A 22,791-nucleotide genomic window follows, 5' to 3' on the forward strand; every position below is an offset into this window, starting at 1 on the left:
TTGCCGGGCTCTAGACAGCACCGACACTTAACAACGGCACTTTATTTGCAGATTATAATTACTGGTTTGCATAAAATATTTTTAACCCAAATAGGTGAAATTGCAGAATCACCCACGGCACACCAGGTCTGTATCTCACGGCACACCTGTGTGCCACGGCACAGTGGTTGAAAAACACTTTAGACCAGGGTTTTTCAACCTTTTTTGAGCCAAGGCACCTTTTTTTTTAAATGTAAAAACATCCCACTAGAGAAAATGTTAAAAAATGACACTCAGTAGCGTATATTGACCATATATGACGCAATTCTTCGATATGAATTGAAACCATAAACACTAATGCACCTCTAATTCTCAAGGTAGGCCTACACAGCAATTAGCTACCTGCTGCCACCTACTGATATGGAAGAGTATTACATGGTCACTGCCGATCGCGAGACATCACAGGCATTCAACAACGGCACATTTCTTGCGGATTAGAATTATTGGTTCAAAAAATAGTTTTTAGGTCAATTAGGTGAAATTGCATATTTTCCCACGGCACACCAGACTATATGTCATGGCACACCAGTGTGCGTGCCGCGGCACAGTGGTTTAAAAAACACTGGTTTAGACGACTCGAAGAAAAAAAATGATATTATTGGTTGTACTACACAACACAGGACACTATTCAATCCTCCAGTCTCGTCTGAAGAAGTAAGAACTCTTTTGTGAACTGTGAAGTGTATGCCAAGAAGATTCCTGCTCCACCCGCAAACTTTCACAAAAAGATGGATTTTCCGAAAAACTATTTTCAATGGCGGGCTCGGTGACTACTATCAACGGCAATGAAACGGTAAGTAATAACAGTTGGTTAGAAATGTGGGAATGATATGTTAGCAATGATAGCTTGCGTTGTGTAGCTAGCTTAGCCTTCTAATGTAAGACAATAGCGCCACCGTTCTTTATGCTTTAGCAATAAGTAGCTCACAACATCCAAAAACCTCCATCAAGGTTTTATATACACACTGTAAGTATATATGTAATGTAGTAACATTCATAATAACATGTGATATTCACGCTCATTTTAAGCATATGGACGCATCACGTTTGTTTTTCCCTTCAACAACACTACTAATCATGGCAGACTTGATGAGGGACAACAAAGACTACTTTGGGACAAATGATGATCCAGAAACATATATTTTTGAGCCTGAGTATAAGGAGAATTATCTACAAGTTTTAGAAGCTAAACAGATGCAGCTTTAGTGAAACACTAAGCATCATGTAGCAGTATTGCTAAGTGCTAAACATGATATACAAACTGTCAACATAATAAAACAATCACTTACTGTTCAATGTCTGCTCTCACTTGGATGTTTATATCTTTCAGCAGAAGACCTGCGTTCCCCGTTTAGATTATCATCATAATCCTTAGGTAAAAAATGCTGGGAGCAGACGAATGTCACGTCATCTTCTCAATGTCTTCCGGGTCTAAGTTGAATTTTAAAGTCGACCAACTTGTCGATTTATGTCCACAACCTTCTACTATCCAGGTGAGAGGCATGATTTATAATCTAGAATTAACTTTCACCAACTCAGAGGCCATGCGACAGTAGCAGCCCAAATAGCTACATACGCTAGCTCTCAGTGATTAATGCTAAATTGGACTGCCGCTTATACTAAAAAAAATAGTTAATTTTATTGTAGTAGATACCAATAGGCCCTTTTCCACCAAAAGTTCAGGGATGTTCAGGGTGTCACCGAGCTAAAAACTCAGAAAGATTCCTGAAGAGCTAAATAACGTCACATAATATTATTTTCATCCTGTCATGACGTTCAATGTGTATGTACATTCATTTTTCAATTGGAAAATTAAAAAATAATTAATAGAATCTGCTCTATGTGTGTTGTGGCCGTTGTCGTGGACTGCAGTGTACACTTCCATCCACTAGATGTCGTAGCCCTAGTGGACTGAGTCTGGTGTACTGCAGTACACACTTCCGTCCACTGGCTGTCGTAGTTTTGCTCCGCCAATGAAGTGAAAGAAGAAGAAGCGTCAAAACAACCCAAGCAGGTGACCCGATATTCAGCCCTTGTTTGTCGTTAAATGTCTTTTCACAGTCAGCTTGGTGGATTAGTTGGTATCTTAATGTTGGTGTCATGTCTTAAAAATGCGTGTTAAGCGCTGTATTTCCTGAACGGAAGTCTTTCGGCCGCTAGCTAGCTAGTTGCTGGCCCGTCAGGAAGGCTGACAGCCGGGCATTTTATGACGTCACGGAAGGGAACTAAAATGAGCAGCATTTTAAATTCTATTTTTTGGTGGTCAGTGAAGAGAAATGCGGCTATGAAAACATGATTTTATGTTTTCTAGTTACCGCAAAATGTTGTTTTTAGTTATGTTTTAGAGCCAACTGCACGCGTTGGCCACTTTATTAGCTACACTTTGACAGTCTAGCCTACACTTGCAATGATCTTATTAGTTAGATTAATGCATTTGCAGAGACTCTAACTAAAACGAACAACATGTTTATCATAATATTATAAGAAATAATAATGCAATTGTAACCTATTGTTATGGGCTTGCCTCTTTGTGATGCTAAGTTCCTGTTATAAGCTGTTATACAGTATATGCCTTGAGCTCTTATTTTGAAGGCGCTAAGAGCGGAAGTGGTGACACATTGTAGTGGAGCGGAGGTTTTGAAAAGAAAAGGAAATAAAGTGGTCCTCGTGTAAAACTGCAGCTCCGTGTTTTACACGAGGGCCACTTTATTTATTTTCTTTTCAAAACCTCCACTCCACTACAACGTGTCACCACTTCCGCTCTTAGCTCCTTCAAAATAAGAGCTCAAGGCATATACTGTATAACAGCTTATAACAGGAACTTAACATCACAAAGAGGCAAGCCCATAAAAATAAGTTACACAATTATTATCAGGGGCGAATCCAGACTATTATGAGGTGGAGAGTACAGAGGGGAACAATCAGTAATTCAGGCAAGGGCCTTCTTCTATATGTAGACCAAAGGTGTCAAACTAATTTTTAGATCATGGGACTCCCAAGTGGGCCGGACTGGTAAAATCACGGCACAATAACTTAAAAATAAAGACAACTTCAGATTGTTTTCTTTGTTTAAAAATAGAACAAGCACATGCTGAAAATGTACAAATCATAATTTTGTTGGGTTTTTGTTAACACTTACAGGTTGCGGTTAAAAGTATTCTATCTTTATTCGTCGTTATTTATGCTTTCTGAATAAATTATGTGATAATGTTCATCAGTCAACTTCATTTTCAATCTATCATGATAAAAAAATAATATCAAAATCAAATTACAGGATGTTATTTATGTACTTTGTTCATTTTCCTCGACTGGTGCACTAACATGTGTTTTTTTTTGTGTGTGTTTTTTTTTTACATATGTAGCATAATCTACAAAGATTCCAATAATTGCTATTGCGACATCTAGTGGAAACATTTAGAACAGCGGTTTCTTTCATTAAAAAATTTCAGCTCAGTTTTATACTTCGCAAATTCATCCCCCGGGTCTGCAAAGGTTTTATCCGGCCGTACGTTTGACACCCCTGATGTAGACGAATAGGTACTAATGATTATTTCTCATGAATCATACAGAAAACAATTATGTCTTTATCACACGCATAAAATGCCAAATTCATGTGATATAGTTAAAAATGTTCAAAATGCATGAAACTCTCATGCACAGTTCCGTTATAACTAATGAAACGAATGAACTGAGCTGCCTCTCCTGATAGAGCAGGGGTGTCAAAGTCAAGGCCCGAATGTATTATCTATGGCCGCCGGGATGATATTTGATTAGTATTAGAACCGGCCCACAGGCCACAGCCGCCTGCTGCTGTTTTGCACACACCAATACTCCATCAGTGTTGATGCTAGGAATTTTCAAAATGGGGTCCCAGTGACCCCATCAAGTTATAAAAAAATATGGTCAAACAGTACATTTTTTGGGTCCCACTTTTTTTGTAACCGTTTTGAAAACAAATGATAAATGTATGCATTATCCTGTTATATCTCACATTCTATATTGTGTTTAGGAAACAGGTTGTCATAAATGTTACTTAATTCATAAAAAATAAATAATAATGCGAAAGATGGATCTAAACTTTACTGCTGCCGGTATTTTTTTCTATATTTTTATTGTAATATTTTCAGAATGTGTTCATTCTATTTTTGGTCAAAGTAAGACAGAAAACAATCTGAAGTTGTCTTTATTTTTTTAGTTTGAATGCCATGATTTTAATAGTCTGGCCCGCGTGTGCACAGATTTTCCTCCCTGCGGCCCATGAGCTAAAATGAGTTTGACACCCCTGTGTTAGAGAAATGTCTATAAAGTGAAAGTGTCAAAAATACTCTGTGAATATGTATTGTCCTGATTCAGTATTTGAGCTTAACAGTGTAGAACGTCAATACAGAGTTTGAACCTAGAATACCATTGTTTTTTCTGCAGAGAAAATGTATTAAAAAACATTGCAGATATTATTTCTCAAGTGTAAATATTTCTGTGTAATTCAAAGCATTGCAGAAAGTGAACTTTAAAGGGGAACTGCACTTTATTGGAGTTTTGCCTATCGTTCACAATCCTTTTGGGAAACAAGAAGACAAAAGGTTGGGGTTTTTTGCATTCTACAGGCATGTCATTTTTCCGTCTATAGTCGGAAATCCGTCTTTTTTATCTCTGTAAAAATATATTTTTTTAAATTCCGACCTACAATGTGTGTTAAAGGGGAACATTATCACAATTTCAGAAGGGTTAAAACCAGTAAAAATCAGTTCCCAGTGGCTTATTTTATTTTTCGAAGTTTTTTTCAAAATTTTACCCATCACGCAATATCCCTAAAAAAAGCTTCAAAGTGCCTGATTTTAACCATCGTTATATACACCCGTCCATTTTCCTGTGATGTCACACAGTGATGCCAACTCAAACAAACATGGCGCATAGAACAGCAAGCTATAGCGACATTAGCTCGGATTCAGACTCGGATTTCAGCGGCTTAAGCGATTCAACAGATTACGCATGTATTGAAACGGATGGTTGTAGTGTGGAGGCAGGTAGCGAAAACGAAATTGAAGAAGAAACTGAAGCTATTGAGCCATATCGGTTTGAACCGTATGCAAGCGAAACCGACGAAAACGACACGACAGCCAGCGACACGGGAGAAAGCGAGGACAAATTCGGCGATCGCCTTCTAACCAACGATTGGTATGTGTTTGTTTGGCATTAAAGGAAACTAACAACTATGAACTAGGTTTACAGCATATGCAATACATTTGGCAACAACATGCACTTTGAGAGTGCAGACAGCCCAATTGTCATCAATTAATATATTCTGTAGACATACCCTCATCCGCGCTCTTTTCCTGAAAGCTGTTCTGTCCAGTTTTGGAGTTGATGTCAGCAGGCCATGGAAGCTAGGGTCGATATTCTTCTCTTGATCATCTTCGGTGGCATAAGGGACGGTGTGAGCCAAGACATCCAGGGGGGTTTAGCTCGCTCGTCTGCGGGAACAAACTGCCGCCATTGCTTGCCGTGCTACCGAGGTCCTTTGTCCGTGAATTGCTCACACACTCCGGCAGATTCAATGGGGGTCTGGCGGCAGATTTCTTTGACTTTATCGTTGGAAATGCATCTGCTTTGAGTGTCGCAGGATATCCACACATTCTTGCCATCTCTGTCGTAACATAGCTTTCGTCGGTAAAGTGTGCGGAACAAACGTCCAATTTCTTGCCACTTTCACATCTTTGGGCCACTGGTGCAACTTGAATCCGTCCCTGTTCGTGTTGTTACACCCTCCGACAACACACCGACGAGGCATGATGTCTCCAAAGTACAGAAAACAGTCGAAAAAACGGAAAATAACAGAGCTGATTTGACTCAGTGTTTGTAATGTGTTTGAGAAAATGGCGGATTGCTTCCCGAGAGCGAATAATAGAAAGGCGTTTAATTCGCCAAAATTCACCCATTTAGAGTTCGGAAATCGGTTAAAAAAATATATGGTCTTTTTTCTGCAACATCAAGGTATATATTGACGCTTACATAGGTCTGGTGATAATGTTCCCCTTTAAAATCTTGATCCGTCTCTTTGCCATACTTGCCAACAACTACGGTTTTCCGGTAATGAGTACGATTTTTGATAATCCAGTGGTAAAAACTACAGTTTTCCATTAAAAACGATGAACTTAAAAATCTAAGCTACGTAGCGAAGCAACTCCACGGGCAGGGGACAAAATATACGGGCAACATCAATGATGATTGGTTGGTTTACGTATGAGAAAATCCACGATTGGTTGGTTTGTTTACTATGATGATTCACGGTTGGTTAAGATTATGGAAAAACATTACGGACAGGCCAATCAGAGGCAAGATAGGGCGGGTCTTCGAACCAGGAAGGGAAATCACAACAGACACGCACATCCCAAATGACAGTGAGAGAGTCGGAAAAGAGAAGAGGGAATATTCAAGTGGCTGATTTATATATTAAAACAACTAGTGGAAGATGGCAGAGGGATTCTCTTCCTTAGATTTTTCTTTTAGCGATGTAGACGACGTCCAGGAAACCCACAATGCGTCAACTTGGCCACATTTAGACAGATGTATTCGTCTGGATAAAACAATACCCAAATCATTCATTTTAGTTGTTTACCATTTAAGCACAAATCAAAATCTCGACATGAAAGACATGGAATACACATTTAAGAACACACATGATTGTGGCAGACATGTGATGACTTTTGCTACAGTATATAGCCTGTCTATTTCATTTTCATTGGTGTTTTAGAACAAGACAGTAGCTGGCTGACATTTACTTCATTATTTCTACTGTTTGTATTTGGACATTGAATTGTTGAATCATTTTGAAACATAAACAACAAATGCCTGCAAGATATTTGTTATTTCATGCTATAAATCACAAATGGCTATTCAGATAAAGGGAGTTAGCTAATAGTTTGTAAGCTTTATGATTTTTGCAAGAGTTTTGCATTTGGAGCATTGATTGATTGATTGAGACTTTTATTAGTAGGTTGCACAGTAGAGTACATATTCCGTACAATTGACCACTAAATGGTAACACCCGAATAAGTTTTTCAACTTGTTTAAGTCGAAGTCCAGTTAGAAAAATTTGGCTATAAAATCCAAGGCAGAATTCATTAAAGCAGAAACAATGGTTTGAGTTGCTCAACGTCGGGACCTAATTCCCACGGGCCAAATCCTGCCCGCGAGCCATAGTTTGGGGACCCTTGATCTAGACCAGGGGTCGGCAACCCAAAATGTTGAAAGAGCCATATTGGACCAAAACTACAAAAACAAATCTGTCTGGAGCCGCAAAAAAATTAAAAGCCATATTACATACAGATAGTGTGTCATGAGATATAAATTGAATTAAGAGGACTTAAAGGAAACTAAATGAGTTCAAATATACCTACAAATGAGGCATAATGATGCAATATGTACATATAGCTAGCCTAAATAGCATGTTAGCATCGATTAGCTTGCAGTCATGCAGTGACCAAATATGTCTGATTAGCACTCCACACAAGTCAATAACATCAACAAAACTCACCTTTGTGGGTTCATGCACAACGTTAAGTTTGGTACACTCTTAGAAATAAGGGTTCTAAAAAGGTTCTTCTACAAGTGCTGAGGTTCTAACTGGAACCATTTGCTTCTGAAAAACCCTTTCCTGAAGAAAGGGTTTTTCAAGGGTTCTTGGTGACGCTAATGGTTCCAGTAAGAACCATTTTGATCCAGAGAACCCTTTAAAACCCCTTTTCTGAATAATTGGTTTTAAAAGGGTTCTCACTAACACTAAGGGTTCCAGTAAGAACTATTTTGATCCAGAGAACCGTTTTTGGAAGAAAGAGTTCTTCAGGGATTGTTGAAAGCATGGGTAAGATCCTGTGTCACCAGGGACATACTTCCTGATAACATTTGCCAATAATGGTGCCTATCTTTAAATACCGGTAAATGTTTTTCTCATTAAAATGTTTTGAATGTTTGTTCAATGTCAACATGATAAATGACCACAATATAATATGAACTAAACTGATCTGTAGAATACAATATGGTTCTTTATAGAACCCTCAGAAGACAAGACGGTTATCGGTGAAAACCTTTGAAAAGGGATGTTTTTAGAACCCCCTGTGTCAGGTCTAGATGAAACCCTTGAAACATGAAAGAGTTCTTTGTGGAACTCCCTGTGTGGGTTCTAGATGAAACCCTTGAAACATGAAAGGGTTCTTAGTGGAACTCCCTGCATGGGTTCTAGATGAAACCCTTGACAAACGAAAGGGTTCTTAGTGGAACTCCCTGTGTGGGTTCTAGATGAAACCCTTGAAATATGAAATTGTTCTTAGTGGAACTCCCTGCGTGGGTTCTAGATGAAAGTCTTGAAATACAAAAGGATTCTTAGTGGAACTCCCTGTGTGGGTTCTAGATGAAACCCTTGAAATACAAAAGGGTTCTTAGTGGAACTCCCTGTGTGGGTTCTAGATGAAACCCTTGAAACATGAAAGGGTTCTTAGTGGAACTCCCTGCGTGGGTTCTTTGTAGAACCTCTCATGGGGGGTTCTGGGTGGAACCTTACACACACAGTTCTAGGTAGAACCCTCCAAAAGGGTTCCAGGTGGAACCTTTATAAAAAGGTTCTACCTGGAGCCAAAAAGGGTTCTCCTATGAGGACGAGCCGAAGAACCATATATGGTTCTACTTAGCACTTTTATTTCTAAGAGTGTAGACAAAATGAGACAGAAAAAGAAGTGGCATAAAACACGTCCTAGAAAGTCGGAGAAAGTTATACATGTAAACAAACTAAGGTGAGTTCAAGGACCGCCAAAATGAGTAGGACAAAACGGCGCTCGCCAAATACTCGAATCAGTGAAGCATGTTTAATATAAACAGTGTGCTTTATAACAATTAGGGAGGTTTGTGTCATGTTTGTCCTCCTACAGAAACCATATTAACACAAAAAATATTTTTTTCCCCCCTCAACTTTTTCCATTTTTCATACATTTTTGAAAAAGCTCCAGAGAGCCACGAGGGCGGCGCTAAAGAGCCGCATACGGCTCTCGAGCCGCGGGTTGTCGACCCCTGATCTTGACAATATAAATACTTAACAAAATTATATAACGAGAAGCAATTTACCATTTTGTCTCTTTTTATTTTGACCAAAACCATCCAGATTGTGATTGTTCTGTTCTTGCTCTCATTGCAGGAGTGGAGAGAGAAATGAGCTTCACTTGCCATCTACTGCTCTCCTGCTGCTCCTCCTGTCATGGACCTTTCCTGCTGCCGCGCTCTGGTTGGTCCTGGTGGCTCCGGGCGTCCAGCAGCAGACCCCAAATCAGCAGCAGCCTACGAGAGAACTACCGGCTGCTGCAACTGCCCGAGGTCGAGCCGATCGGTGACGCCCGCGTCAAGGAGTCCTACCTGCGCCTGGCCAAGCTTTACCACCCGGATTCTGGCGCTTCTACCGCCGATGCGGTCCTTTTCGCCCGGGTCGAGGAGGCCTACCGCTCCGTTCTGGCACACCGGAGCGAGGCACGGTGTCGGCATGCGGCGAAGGACGTAGACGAGGAGGAAGAGGACGAGTCCAAGAGTGTGGCTCCCCAGCATAGGCACTACCTCAACTACGAGGGTGTTGGCTCGGGCACTCCTAGTCAACGCGAACGCCAGTACCGGCAGTTCCGTGTAGATCGAGCTTCCGAGCAGGTCCTAGACTACCGGCAGAGGGAACACGAGAGAGCGGCAGCTGCAGAGGGGGCGCTGGTGAAGCGGGACATGCGTCAGCGCAGCAGGAAGATAAAGATCACCCAGGCAGTGGAGCGCCTTGTGGAGGACCTGATCCAGGAGTCCATGGCGCGAGGGGACTTCCGCAACCTGAGCGGCGTTGGAAAGCCTCTCAATAAGTTTGAGCACAACCCCTACGCTGACCCCATGACACACAACCTTAATCGCATCCTCATCGACAACGGCTACCAGCCAGCCTGGGTGGTCACGCAGCGAGACATCCGCGAGGGCGCCGCTCACATCCGTAGCGCTTTATTGGAGGGGAGGGCCCGGCTGGGGGAACCCATGAACCCGACGGAGCGCGGCAGGTGGGAGGAGCTACGTGCCCGCGCCGAGGAGGACCTGGTTAAGCTCAATAAGATGGTGGACGACTACAACCTGATCACGCCCATGCTCCAGATGCAGATGGTGCACTTCAGCTTGGCGCGGGAGGCGGAGCGCGCTGAGAAGGCTGCCCGACAGCGCCAACTAGAGCAGCGGGCGGAGCGGGAGAGAAAGAGGGAGGAGAAGAAGAGAGACAACGCCGCCAGCGCGAAGTCTAGAGACACAAAACCAGGCTTGATGTCTTGGATGCAAAGCTGGCTCAGATGAAGGACACGGAACAACACTTTCCTTTATTTCCTGTTCACGGCTGAGCTGGAGCCTATCCCAGCTGACTTTGGTCCTAATTTTGTTGACTAAAATAGGACAATAACAATCAAAACAAATACATGTTGACTAAAACAATGATGAAATTAACTGACAATTTAGTCAAAAATGTGACAAAAATATTCACGGAGAGGAAATCCAATCAAATTTCGTCTTTAGTGGGTGGAACAAGTTAGGAATCTTTCCAATCACAGTAGCATGTGGGAGAGAGGCAGGGCATAAATCATGGAGGGATCCAATCAGAACTACTGTCTCTATAAGGCATATTGTTTTGTTTTTTCACCTGGGAAAACAAGACCGTATTGTTACACACCTTCAATACAATATGTCTTGCAGACATATGAACGCACTTCACCTTTGCAACGGTAGACAACAATTAAGACACGTTTTAACTCAATTTTCTCCGGTAAAAATACAACCAACTGGACGCGCCGTCTGCAGGCAAATCATCCGGACATCTACGCAACACTAGTAGTAGTAGTAAATACTTTCAAATGACTCATACTGTACTGAATTACTGTTACTATTAAAGACGGTAGAACAGGAGCAAGACCGCTTACTCTACCACTACTTTTGTAGTACACCATCGTCGAGCTTGTCCACTATTTAATAATCAAGACACAGTGTACTATAATCGATGTCCTCGGCACACTGTTCAGATATTAATTGCACAACTTGACAACCCAAAAGAGCAGGTATATACAGGTAAAAGCCAGTAAATTAGAATATTTTGAAAAACTAGATTTATTTCAGTAATTGCATTCAAAAGGTGTAACTTGTACATTATATTTATTCATTGCACACAGACTGATGCATTCAAATGTTTATTTCATTTAATTTTGATGATTTGAAGTGGCAACAAATGAAAATCCAAAATTCCGTGTGTCACAAAATTAGAATATTACTTAAGGCTAATACAAAAAAGGGATTTTTAGAAATGTTGACCAACTGAAAAGTATGAAAATGAAAAATATGAGCATGTACAATACTCAATACTTGGTTGGAGCTCCTTTTGCCTCAATTACTGCGTTAATGCGGCGTGGCATGGAGTCGATGAGTTTCTGGCACTGCTCAGGTGTTATGAGAGCCCAGGTTGCTCTGATAGTGGCCTTCAACTCTTCTGCGTTTTTGGGTCTGGCATTCTGCATCTTCCTTTTCACAATACCCCACAGATTTTCTATGGGGCTAAGGTCAGGGGAGTTGGCGGGCCAATTTAGAACAGAAATACCATGGTCCGTAAACCAGGCACGGGTAGATTTTGCGCTGTGTGCAGGCGCCAAGTCCTGTTGGAACTTGAAATCTCCATCTCCATAGAGCAGGTCAGCAGCAGGAAGCATGAAGTGCTCTAAAACTTGCTGGTAGACTGCAGTTGCTGCGTTGACCCTGGATCTCAGGAAACAGAGTGGACCGACACCAGCAGATGACATGGCACCCCAAACCATCACCCAACCATGCAAATTTTGCATTTCCTTTGGAAATCGAGGTCCCAGAGTCTGGAGGAAGACAGGAGAGGCACAGGATCCACGTTGCCTGAAGTCTAGTGTAAAGTTTCCACCATCAGTGATGGTTTGGGGTGCCATGTCATCTGCTGGTGTCGGTCCACTCTGTTTCCTGAGATCCAGGGTCAACGCAGCCGTCTACCAGCAAGTTTTAGAGCACTTCATGCTTCCTGCTGCTGACCTGCTCTATGGAGATGGAGATTTCAAGTTCCAACAGGACTTGGCGCCTGCACACAGCGCAAAATCTACCCGTGCCTGGTTTACGGACCATGGTATTTCTGTTCTAAATTGGCCCGCCAACTCCCCTGACCTTAGCCCCATAGAAAATCTGTGGGGTATTGTGAAAAGGAAGTTGCAGAATGCCAGACCCAAAAACGCAGAAGAGTTGAAGGCCACTATCAGAGCAACCTGGGCTCTCATAACACCTGAGCAGTGCCAGAAACTCATCGACTCCATGCCACGCCGCATTAACGCAGTAATTGAGGCAAAAGGAGCTCCAACCAAGTATTGAGTATTGTACATGCTCATATTTTTCATTTTCATACTTTTCAGTTGGCCAACATTTCTAAAAATCCCTTTTTTGTATTAGCCTTAAGTAATATTCTAATTTTGTGACACACGGAATTTTGGATTTTCATTTGTTGCCACTTCAAATCATCAAAATTAAATGAAATAAACATTTGAATGCATCAGTCTGTGTGCAATGAATAAATATAATGTACAAGTTACACCTTTTGAATGCAATTACTGAAATAAATCAAGTTTTTCAAAATATTCTAATTTACTGGCTTTTACCTGTGTATATATATATATATGTATATATATATATATATATATATATATATATATATATATATATATATATATATATACACCTTCTCGATTTATAACTGTTTTTAATGTATTTAAACGTGTCAATGGCCTAGACGCCAATTGTGTACCCTCAGTGTAATAATACACAATATCGAATACAACTAGTTTGTTTCTTCATATGACCATTTTAGCCATATATTTGTCAACATTTGAAAAAAGAGCTGAATTTCAGCTAAAATGTCAGGATAGTGTGAAATATACGGGTCTTGTTGTGAATTTAGTTTTTGAGTAACCCTAATAAAAGTGCTTTCAAGACAACTAGTTCTATTAGTTCTAATAGAATGTTATGATCGACGGTATCGAAAGCAGCGTTAAGATCAAGTAGCAGCAACATGGATGACGCATCAGCATCCATAGTTAGCAATTAGTTATTTTTGCGAGGGCTGTCTCCTTAGAGTGATTCGCCCTGAAACCGGACTGAAAGGGTTCACAGGGATTGTTAGACGCTAAGTGTTCATTTAGCTAATGTGCAACAATTTTTTCGAGGATTTTCGAGATAAAGGGAAGATGGGACATCGGCCGGTAGTTTACCGTGAGGTCAGGATCGAGGTTAGGTCTTTTAAGCAGAGGATCAATAACCGCTTTTTTGAATGCTAGGTTATTGATAAGTGATAAGTTAATAATATTTAGCACTGATGTTCCTAATATTACAAAAAGCTCCTTGATAAGTTTCCCAGGAAGTGAGTCAAGTAAACATGTTTGTTTTGTCCCATTTATTAATGTTTTATGGTTTTAAAATGTTAGACATTTTATAGTTTTTAGGTTATTACCGTTTTGTAGTTTTAAAAGTTTGAACGTTTTATAGTTGAAGTTATTGTCGTTTTATAGTTTGAGGTTATCAACGCTTTATAGTTTGGAAGTTATTAACGTATTATAGTTTTTATGTTATTAACGTATTATAGTTTTTAGGTTATTAACGTTTTGTTGTTTTTAGGTTATTAATGTTGTATAGTTTTGAAGTTATTAATGTTTTATAGAGTACGAAAGGGACAAGCGGTAGAAAATGGATGGATGTTTTATAGTTTTTAAGTTATTAACGTTATATAGTTTTTAAGTGATTAACGTTTTATAGTTTTAGAATGATCGTTTTATGGTTTTTATGTTATGAACGTTTTATAGTTCTTAGGTTATTAACGTTTTATTGTTTATATAATTGGTTGATTTATATAGGCTAGTAAGGTAAAGTTTTGTACCTGACAAGTTTCGGCTACCTTGCTTCACGTTTTTAAGTGATCAACGTTTTATAGTTTTTAGGTTAACATTTTATTGTTTTTAAGTGATCAACGTTTTATAGTTTCTAAGTGATTAACATTTGATAGTTTTGAGGTTATTAATGTTGTATAGTTTTGAGGTTATTAATCTTTTATAGTTTTTAAGTTATTAACGTTTTATAGTTTTCAATTTATTAATATTTTATAGACCCCAAAAGGGACACGCGGTAGAAAATAGATAGATGTTTTATAGTTTTTAAGTTATTAATGTTTTATAGTTTTTAAGTGATTAACGTTTTATAGTTTTAGAATTATCGTTTTATGTTTTTTAAGTCATGAAAGTTTTATAGTTGTTAGGTTATTACCGTTTTATAGTTTTTAAGTGATTAACGTTTTTATAGTTTTTAGGTTATTACCATTTCATATTTTTGAAGTGATAGTTTTTAAGAGGTTGTTACAGTTTTATAGTTTTTGAGTTATTAATGATTTATAGACCACAAAAGGGACAAGCGGTAGAAAATGTATGGAAGTATTATAGTTTTTAAGTTATTAATGTTTTATAGTTTTTAAGTGATTAACGTTTTTTAAGTGATTTAAAACAGTTTGGAAGTTGTTTTAGAATTATCATTTTATGTTTTTAAAGTTATTAACGTTTTATAGTCTTTAGGTTATTAACGTTTTATAGTTTTGAATTTATTAACATTGTATAGTTTTGAGGTTATTAATGTTTTATAGTTTGTAAGTGATTAACGTTTCATAGTTTTAGAATTCTCGTTTTATGGTTTTTAAGTTATGAACGTTTTACAGTTCTTTTATTATTAACGTTTTATTGTTTTTAAATGATCAACATTTTGAAGTTTTTAGGTTATAACCATTTCATCTTTTTTAAGTGATTGTTTTTAAGAGGTTATCACGGTTTTGTAGTTTTTAAGTTAATGTTTTATGGACCACGAAAGGGACAAGCGGTAGAAAATGTATGAACGTTTTATAGTTTTTAGGTTATTACCGTTTTATAGTTTTTAAAAGTTTCAGAGTTTTTAAGTTATTGTCGATTTATAGTTTTAGGTTATTAACGTTTCATGGTTTGGAAGTTATTGTTGATTTATAGTTTTAGGTTATTAACGTTTCATAGTTTGGAAGTTATTAACGTTTTATAGTTTTTAGGTTATTCATATTTTATACTTTTGAAGTTATTCAAGTTTTATAGTTTTTAGGTTATTAACATTTTATTGTTTTTAGGTTATTAACGTTTTTTAGTTTTGAGGTTATTAACGTTTTATAGTTTTTAAGTTATTAACGTTTTATCGTTTTGAAGTTAGTGTCGATTTATAGTTTTAGTTTATTAACGTTTTATAGTTTTTAGGTTATTAACATTTTATTGGTTTTAGGTTATTAACATTTTTTAGTTTTCAGGTTATTAACGTTTTATAGTTTTTAAGTTATTAATGTTTTATAGTTTTGATGTTACTGTCGATTTATGGTTTTAGGTTATTAACGTTTTATAGTTTGGAAGTTATTAACGTTTGATAGTTTTTAGGTTATTAACTTTTTATAGTTTTGAAGTTATTAACGTTTTATAGTTTTTAGGTTATTAACGTTTTATTGTTTTTAGGTTATTAACGTTTTTTAGTTTTGAGGTTATTAACGTTTTATATTTTTGAAGTTATTGTTAAATTATAGTTTTAGGTTATTAACGTTTTATAGTTTGGAAGTTATTAATGTTTTATAGTTTTTAGGTTATTAACGTTTTATTGATTTTAGGTTATTAAATGTTGTATAGTGTTCAGGTTATTAATGTTTTATAGTTTTTAAGTTATTAACGTTTTATAGTTTTTAAGTTATTCATGTTTTATAGACCCTGATAGGGACAAGCGGTAAAAAAAATATGGATGGATGTTTTATAGTTTTTACGTGATTAATGTTTTATAGTTTTAGAATTATCGTTTTATGGTTTTCAAGTTATGTTTTATAGTTCTTAGGTTATTAACGTTGTATTTTTTTTAAGTAATTAACGTTTTTATAGTTTTTAGGTTTTTTCCATTTCATATTTTTTAAGTGATAGTTTTTAAGAGGTTATTACGGTTTTTAAGTTATGGCCGTTTTGTGAAGTATTTGGTAAGACTTGAGAAATCGTGTCCAACATGATACAACTTTTTATTAATTTATAACTTTAATGAGTTGTAAATGGAAAAAAAAAACTTTTATTGTGACGTAGTATTCAGGCACACTCCTGTCCTGCTGTTGCTAGGTTACAGATGACCACGGACGCCGCAGCCTGGGCGGCCGCGCACGGCGTCCTGACGCGGGTCCAGTCGCGGGCGATGTACTGGTGGTAGGGGTCCTGGGAACTCTCTGTCTTCCTGGAGCGGATGAAGCTGAGCATGACGCCTAAGGAGAAGAAGCCGAACATGCCGAGCACCAGGAGGACGAAGAGCGCGGCCTGAGTCGACCCCCGGGGAGCCGTCCACCATGACGGCGCGCCGGTGTGGTTGTGCTCAGGCGGCGGAAGAAGACCGCTTGTGTTGAGGCAGCGCGGCCACAGCGAGGAAGTCACCTCGGTGGCGTTGATGTGCGACATGGCCGCCCTCTGCTGGACACTCCGCTAACTGCCGCTACAAGCACAGGTGAGCCCCGTCAGTGATACTTTAGTTTCATACTCTTATCACATATGTATGTTTAGATCATTAGCTCACCAATAAATCATATTTAATCAAACTAATGAGTGTTGCAGACTTACATAAAACTCATAAATATACAATACTGAATCTGAAATTGTTGGAACACATAGATAGCAACATTAGCTTATAGGTAGCATTTGCTAATAGCTAGCATTCGCTTTTTGCTAGCATTAGTTTATAGCTAGCATTTGCTAATAGCTAGCATTCATAATAGCTAGTATTCGCTTATAGCTAGTATTGGCTTATAGCTAGCATTATCTTATAACCAGCATTTGTTTACCGTTAGCATTTGCTTATAGCTAGTGTTCTTTTACAGCCAGCATTTGATTATAGCTAGCATTAGCTTATAGTTTGCATTCGCTTATAGCTAGCATTATCTTATAGCAGGCATACGCTTATAGCTAACATTAGCTTATAGTTTGCATTCGCTTATAACTAGCAAATAGCTTATAGATAGCATTCGCTTATAGTTAGCATTATCTTATAGCGGGCATACGCTTATAGCTAGCATTATCTTATAGCGGGCATACGCTTATAGCTAGCATGAGCTTATAGATAGCATTCGCTTATAGTTAGCATTATCTTATAGCGGGCATACGCTTATAGCTAGCATTATCTTATAGCGGGCATACGCTTATAGCTAGCATTTTCTTATAGCGGGCATACGCCTATAGCTAGCATGAGCTTATAGATAGCATTCGCTTATAGTTAGCATTATCTTATAGCGGGCATACGCTTATAGCTAGCATTATCTTATAGCGGGCATGCGCTTATAGCTAGCATTATCTTATAGCGGGCATACGCTTATAGCTAACATTAGCTTATAGTTTGCATTCGCTTATAACTAGCAAATAGCTTATAGATAGCATTCGCTTATAGTTAGCATTATCTTATAGCGGGCATACGCTTATAGCTAACATTAGCTTATAGTTTGCATTCGCTTATAGCTAGCAAATAGCTTATAGATAGCATTCGCTTATAGTTAGCATTATCTTATAGCGGGCATACGCTTATAGCTAGCATTATCTTATAGCGGGCATGCGCTTATAGCTAGCATTATCTTATAGCGGGCATACGCTTATAGCTAGCATGAGCTTATAGATAGCATTCGCTTATAGTTAGCATTATCTTATAGCGAGCATACGCTTATAGCTAGCATTATCTTATAGCGGGCATACGCTTATAGCTAGCATTATCTTATAGCGGGCATACGCTTATAGCTAGCATGAGCTTATAGATAGCATTCGCTTATAGTTAGCATTATCTTATAGCGGGCATACGCTTATAGCTAGCATTATCTTATAGCGGGCATACGCTTATAGCTAGCATTATCTTATAGCGGGCATACGCTTATAGCTAACATTAGCTTATAGTTTGCATTCGCTTATAACTAGCAAATAGCTTATAGATAGCATTCGCTTATAGTTAGCATTATCTTATAGCGGGCATACGCTTATAGCTAGCATTATCTTATAGCGGGCATACGCTTATAGCTAGCATGAGCTTATAGATAGCATTCGCTTATAGTTAGCATTATCTTATAGCGGGCATACGCTTATAGCTAGCATTATCTTATAGCGGGCATACGCTTATAGCTAGCATTTTCTTATAGCGGGCATACGCCTATAGCTAGCATGAGCTTATAGATAGCATTCGCTTATAGTTAGCATTATCTTATAGCGGGCATACGCTTATAGCTAGCATTATCTTATAGGGGGCATGCGCTTATAGCTAGCATTATCTTATAGCGGGCATACGCTTATAGCTAGCATGAGCTTATAGATAGCATTCGCTTATAGTTAGCATTATCTTATAGCGGGCATACGCTTATAGCTAGCATTATCTTATAGCGGGCATACGCTTATAGCTAGCATTATCTTATAGCGGGCATACGCTTATAGCTAGCATTATCTTATAGCGGGCATGCGCTTATAGCTAGCATTATCTTATAGCGGGCATACGCTTATAGCTAGCATGAGCTTATAGATAGCATTCGCTTATAGCTAGCAAATAGCTTATAGATAGCATTCGCTTATAGTTAGCATTATCTTATAGCGGGCATACGCTTATAACTAGCATTATCTTATAGCGGGCATGCGCTTATAGCTAGCATTATCTTATAGCGGGCATACGCTTATAGCTAGCATTATCTTATAGCGGGCATACGCTTATAACTAGCATTATCTTATAGCGGGCATGCGCTTATAGCTAGCATTATCTTATAGCGGGCATACGCTTATAGCTAGCATTATCTTATAGCGGGCATACGCTTATAGCTAACATTAGCTTATAGCAGGCATACGCTTATAGCTAGCATTATCTTATAGCGGGCATACGCTTATAGCTAGCATTAGCTTATAGCAGGCATACGCTTATAGCTAGCATTATCTTATAGCGGGCATACGCTTATAGCTAACATTAGCTTATAGTTTGCATTCGCTTATAGCTAGCAAATAGCTTATAGATAGCATTCGCTTATAGTTAGCATTATCTTATAGCGGGCATACGCTTATAGCTAGCATTATCTTATAGCGGGCATGCGCTTATAGCTAGCATTATCTTATAGCGGGCATACGCTTATAGCTAGCATGAGCTTATAGATAGCATTCGCTTATAGTTAGCATTTTCTTATAGCGGGCATACGCTTATAGCTAACATTAGCTTATAGTTTGCATTCGCTTATAGCTAGCAAATAGCTTATAGATAGCATTCGCTTATAGTTAGCATTATCTTATAGCGGGCATACGCTTATAGCTAGCATTAGTTTATAGTTTGCATTCGCTTATAACTAGCATATAGCTTATAGATAGCATTCGCTTATAGTTAGCACTATCTTATAGCGGGCATACGCTTATAGCTAGCATTATCTTATAGCGGGCATACGCTTATAGCTAACATTAGCTTATAGTTTGCATTCGCTTATAGCTAGCAAATAGCTTATAGATAGCATGCGCTTATAGTTAGCATTATCTTATAGCGGGCATACTCTTATAGCTAGCATTTGCTTACAGCTGGCATTAGCTTACAGCTAGCATTCGCTTATAATTTTCATTCGCTTTGACTTTTATTAGTTGATTGCACAGTACAGTACATATTCCGTACAATCGACCACAAATGGTAACACCCGATTAAGTTTTTCAACTTGTTTAAGTCGGGGTCCACGTTAATCAATTCATGGTAGCTTATAGCTAGCATTAGCTTATAGCTAGCATATAGCTTATAGCTAGCATTTGCTTATAGCTAGCATTCGCTTATAGCTAGCATTATCCTTATAGCTAGTATTCGTTTATAGCTAGCATTAGCATATAGTTCGCATTCACTTATAGCTAGCATTCGCTAATAGCTAGCATTTTCTTATAGCTAGCATTCGTTAATAGCTACTGTTCGCTTATGGCTAGCATTAGCTTATAGCTAGCATATAGCTTATAGCTAGCATTTGCTTATAGGTAGCATTCACTTATAGCTAGCATTATCCTTATAGCTAGCATTTTCTTTTAGCTAGCATTCGCTAATAGCTAGCATTCGCTTATAGCTAGCATTAGCATATAGCTGGCATTCGCTTATAGCTAGCATTCGTTAATAGTTACTGTTCGCTTATAGCTAGCATTCGCTTATAGCTAGCATATAGCTTATAGCTAGCATTCGCTAATAGCTAGCATTCGCTTAAAGCTAGCATTATCTTATAACTATCATTTGCTTATCGTTAGTATTAACTTGTAGCTAGTATTCATTTATAGCTAGCATTTGATTATAGCTAGCATTAGCTTATAGTTTGCATTCACTTGTAGCTAGCATATAGCTTAAAGCTAGCATTTGCTTATAGATAGCATTCACTTATAGCTAGCATTATCCTTATCGCTAGCATTTGCTTTTAGCTAGCATTAGCTTATAGCTCGCCTTCGCTTATAGCTAGCATTAGCATATAGCTGGCATTCACTTATAGCTAGCATTCGCTAATAGCTAGCATTCGCTTATAGCTAGCATTAGTTAATAGCTACTGTTTGCTTATAGCTACCTTATAGCTAGCATTCGCTTTTAGCTAGCATTAGCTTATAGATCACATTCACTTATAGCTAGCATTCACTAATAGCTAGCATTCGCTTGTAGCTAGCATTAGTTAATAGCTAGTGTTCGCTTACAGCTATCTTATAACTAGCATTGGCTTATAGCTAGCATTATCTTATAACTAGCATTTCCTTATCGTTAGCATTAACCTGTAGATAGTATTCATTTATAGCTAGCATTTGATTATAGCTAGCAGTAGCTTATAGTTTGCATTTACTTGTATCTAGCATATAGCTTATAGCTAGGATTAGCATATAGCTTATAGCTCGCATTCGCACATGGTTAGCATTATCTTATAGCTATCATATGCTTATAGCTAGCATTCGCTTACAGCTAGCATTCGCTTTAGCTAGCATTCCCTTATCGTTAGAGATGGACATAACCTTGTAGCTAGCTAACTTTGTGAAGCAGTTGGAGCACGGCTAGTCTGCACCATACTGAAGCAGAATGAGTCCCTAACACCAGCCAAAGATGTTAAAATAGTATCTGAACATTTATCCATGAAAATTTGGGGTAGCTACCGATGGTGTGTTTGACAGACAAGGGCATTAGAATAATATCTAAACATTTATCCATGAAAATATGGGGTAGCTACTGATAGTGTATTTGACAGACAAGGGCATTAGAATAATATCTAAACATTTGTCCATGAAAATATGGAGAAGCTGCTGATGGTGTGTTTGACCGAGAAGCATTTGGAAGGAAATACTGTGGAAGTCCACTCTTCAAGGTTAACACTTAACATTATTATTACTTGTACTTGTCTGTACTACATTCTTTTGTATTGTTTTTTGATACAATATTCATTATGTAAGGGTCAGCTTTTATTTTGAAGAGGCATGGTACATGTTGAAATTGTGATGTTCGGGAGCCAAGCATCAATCAAATTCACATTACAAGTTTTTCAAAGTACAAGAACCAACAGAAGTACTACTATACTGTGTACTATGTTTACATACTAGATAGATACAGGACATGATTAGGTTCGGACTGAATACATGACAGAAACGTTCAAGTTAGGTCTTGACACACAACACAAAGTCATGATGTGAGCGTCAACACAAATAATATTAGTTAGAAAATATTCTAAAGATGAAAAAGCTTACCTGGCCAGCAGTGAAACGTTTCCTGAGTGTTCGCCTCCAAGACCAGAGAAAAACAGCAGCTCAAAAACCTCCCAATAAAGTGTTCCCTCCTCCGTTGTCACGGCAACCACATGTCAACACGTTTAATGAAAGGCCGTCAAAAACCTTGAATCCAATATTTGTGCTTGATGACACATCACATTAGCCCCTAATAATAGTAATAGTAATAAAAATAATACATTGTTACTCTCGTGAAGATTACATTTATTTTTTTTCATTCAGGGTACAAAGCTTCAACTGTAGCTGCTATATATATATATATATATATATATATATATATATATATATATATATATATATATATATATATATATATATATATATATATATATATATATATATGGCAAATTCTTGCATCCAGCACACCTTACAATAGTGGTAATAAAAGATGCAACCTATGCTTGAAAGAGAAACTGTTTATTATATACCGTCCAGACCTATCATCCCTCAACAAGCGCAGCGAAATTGTATCAGCATGCCGCCACAGACGGAAACACCTCCTAGGTAACACATGAGCCAATCATCACGCCCCTACGCCAGCCTGTACCCACCCACTCTGTGCCCTATATAAACCATGGTATGTGAATGCTCCCATTAAAATCTCCTGATGATTGAGGGAACCCCCTCATGAAACAGGCCTGTAGAGATGAAGTAGTCTTGTGATTTTTTTTCCCACACATACATATATATATATATATATATATATATATATATATATATATATATATTCATTTATAAATATATGTACATTTATATTTGATAAACGGTAGAAAATGGATAGATGGATGGATATATATATATACTTTTTTTTTAATATATATATATATATATATATATATATATATATATATATATATATTAATAAAAAAGTGTA

The 22,791-nt window shown here is 38.0% G+C and overlaps 1 protein-coding gene across 1 annotated transcript; it reads left to right on the plus strand.

Moving 5' to 3' along the window:
* The first annotated feature begins 1,995 nt into the window (after positions 1–1,995).
* Positions 1,996–11,385, plus strand: dnajc28 (DnaJ (Hsp40) homolog, subfamily C, member 28). The gene is made up of 2 exons (XM_061983433.1): positions 1,996–2,053; positions 9,224–11,385. The coding sequence occupies exon 2, from the start codon at positions 9,238–9,240 to the stop codon at positions 10,387–10,389; it is 1,152 nt and encodes a 383-aa protein (XP_061839417.1). The 5' UTR covers positions 1,996–2,053; positions 9,224–9,237; the 3' UTR covers positions 10,390–11,385.
* The last annotated feature ends 11,406 nt before the right edge of the window (positions 11,386–22,791 follow it).

The sequence above is a fragment of the Nerophis lumbriciformis genome, linkage group LG21, assembly GCF_033978685.3.
Source record: "Nerophis lumbriciformis linkage group LG21, RoL_Nlum_v2.1, whole genome shotgun sequence".
Classification (NCBI taxonomy): domain Eukaryota; kingdom Metazoa; phylum Chordata; class Actinopteri; order Syngnathiformes; family Syngnathidae; genus Nerophis; species Nerophis lumbriciformis.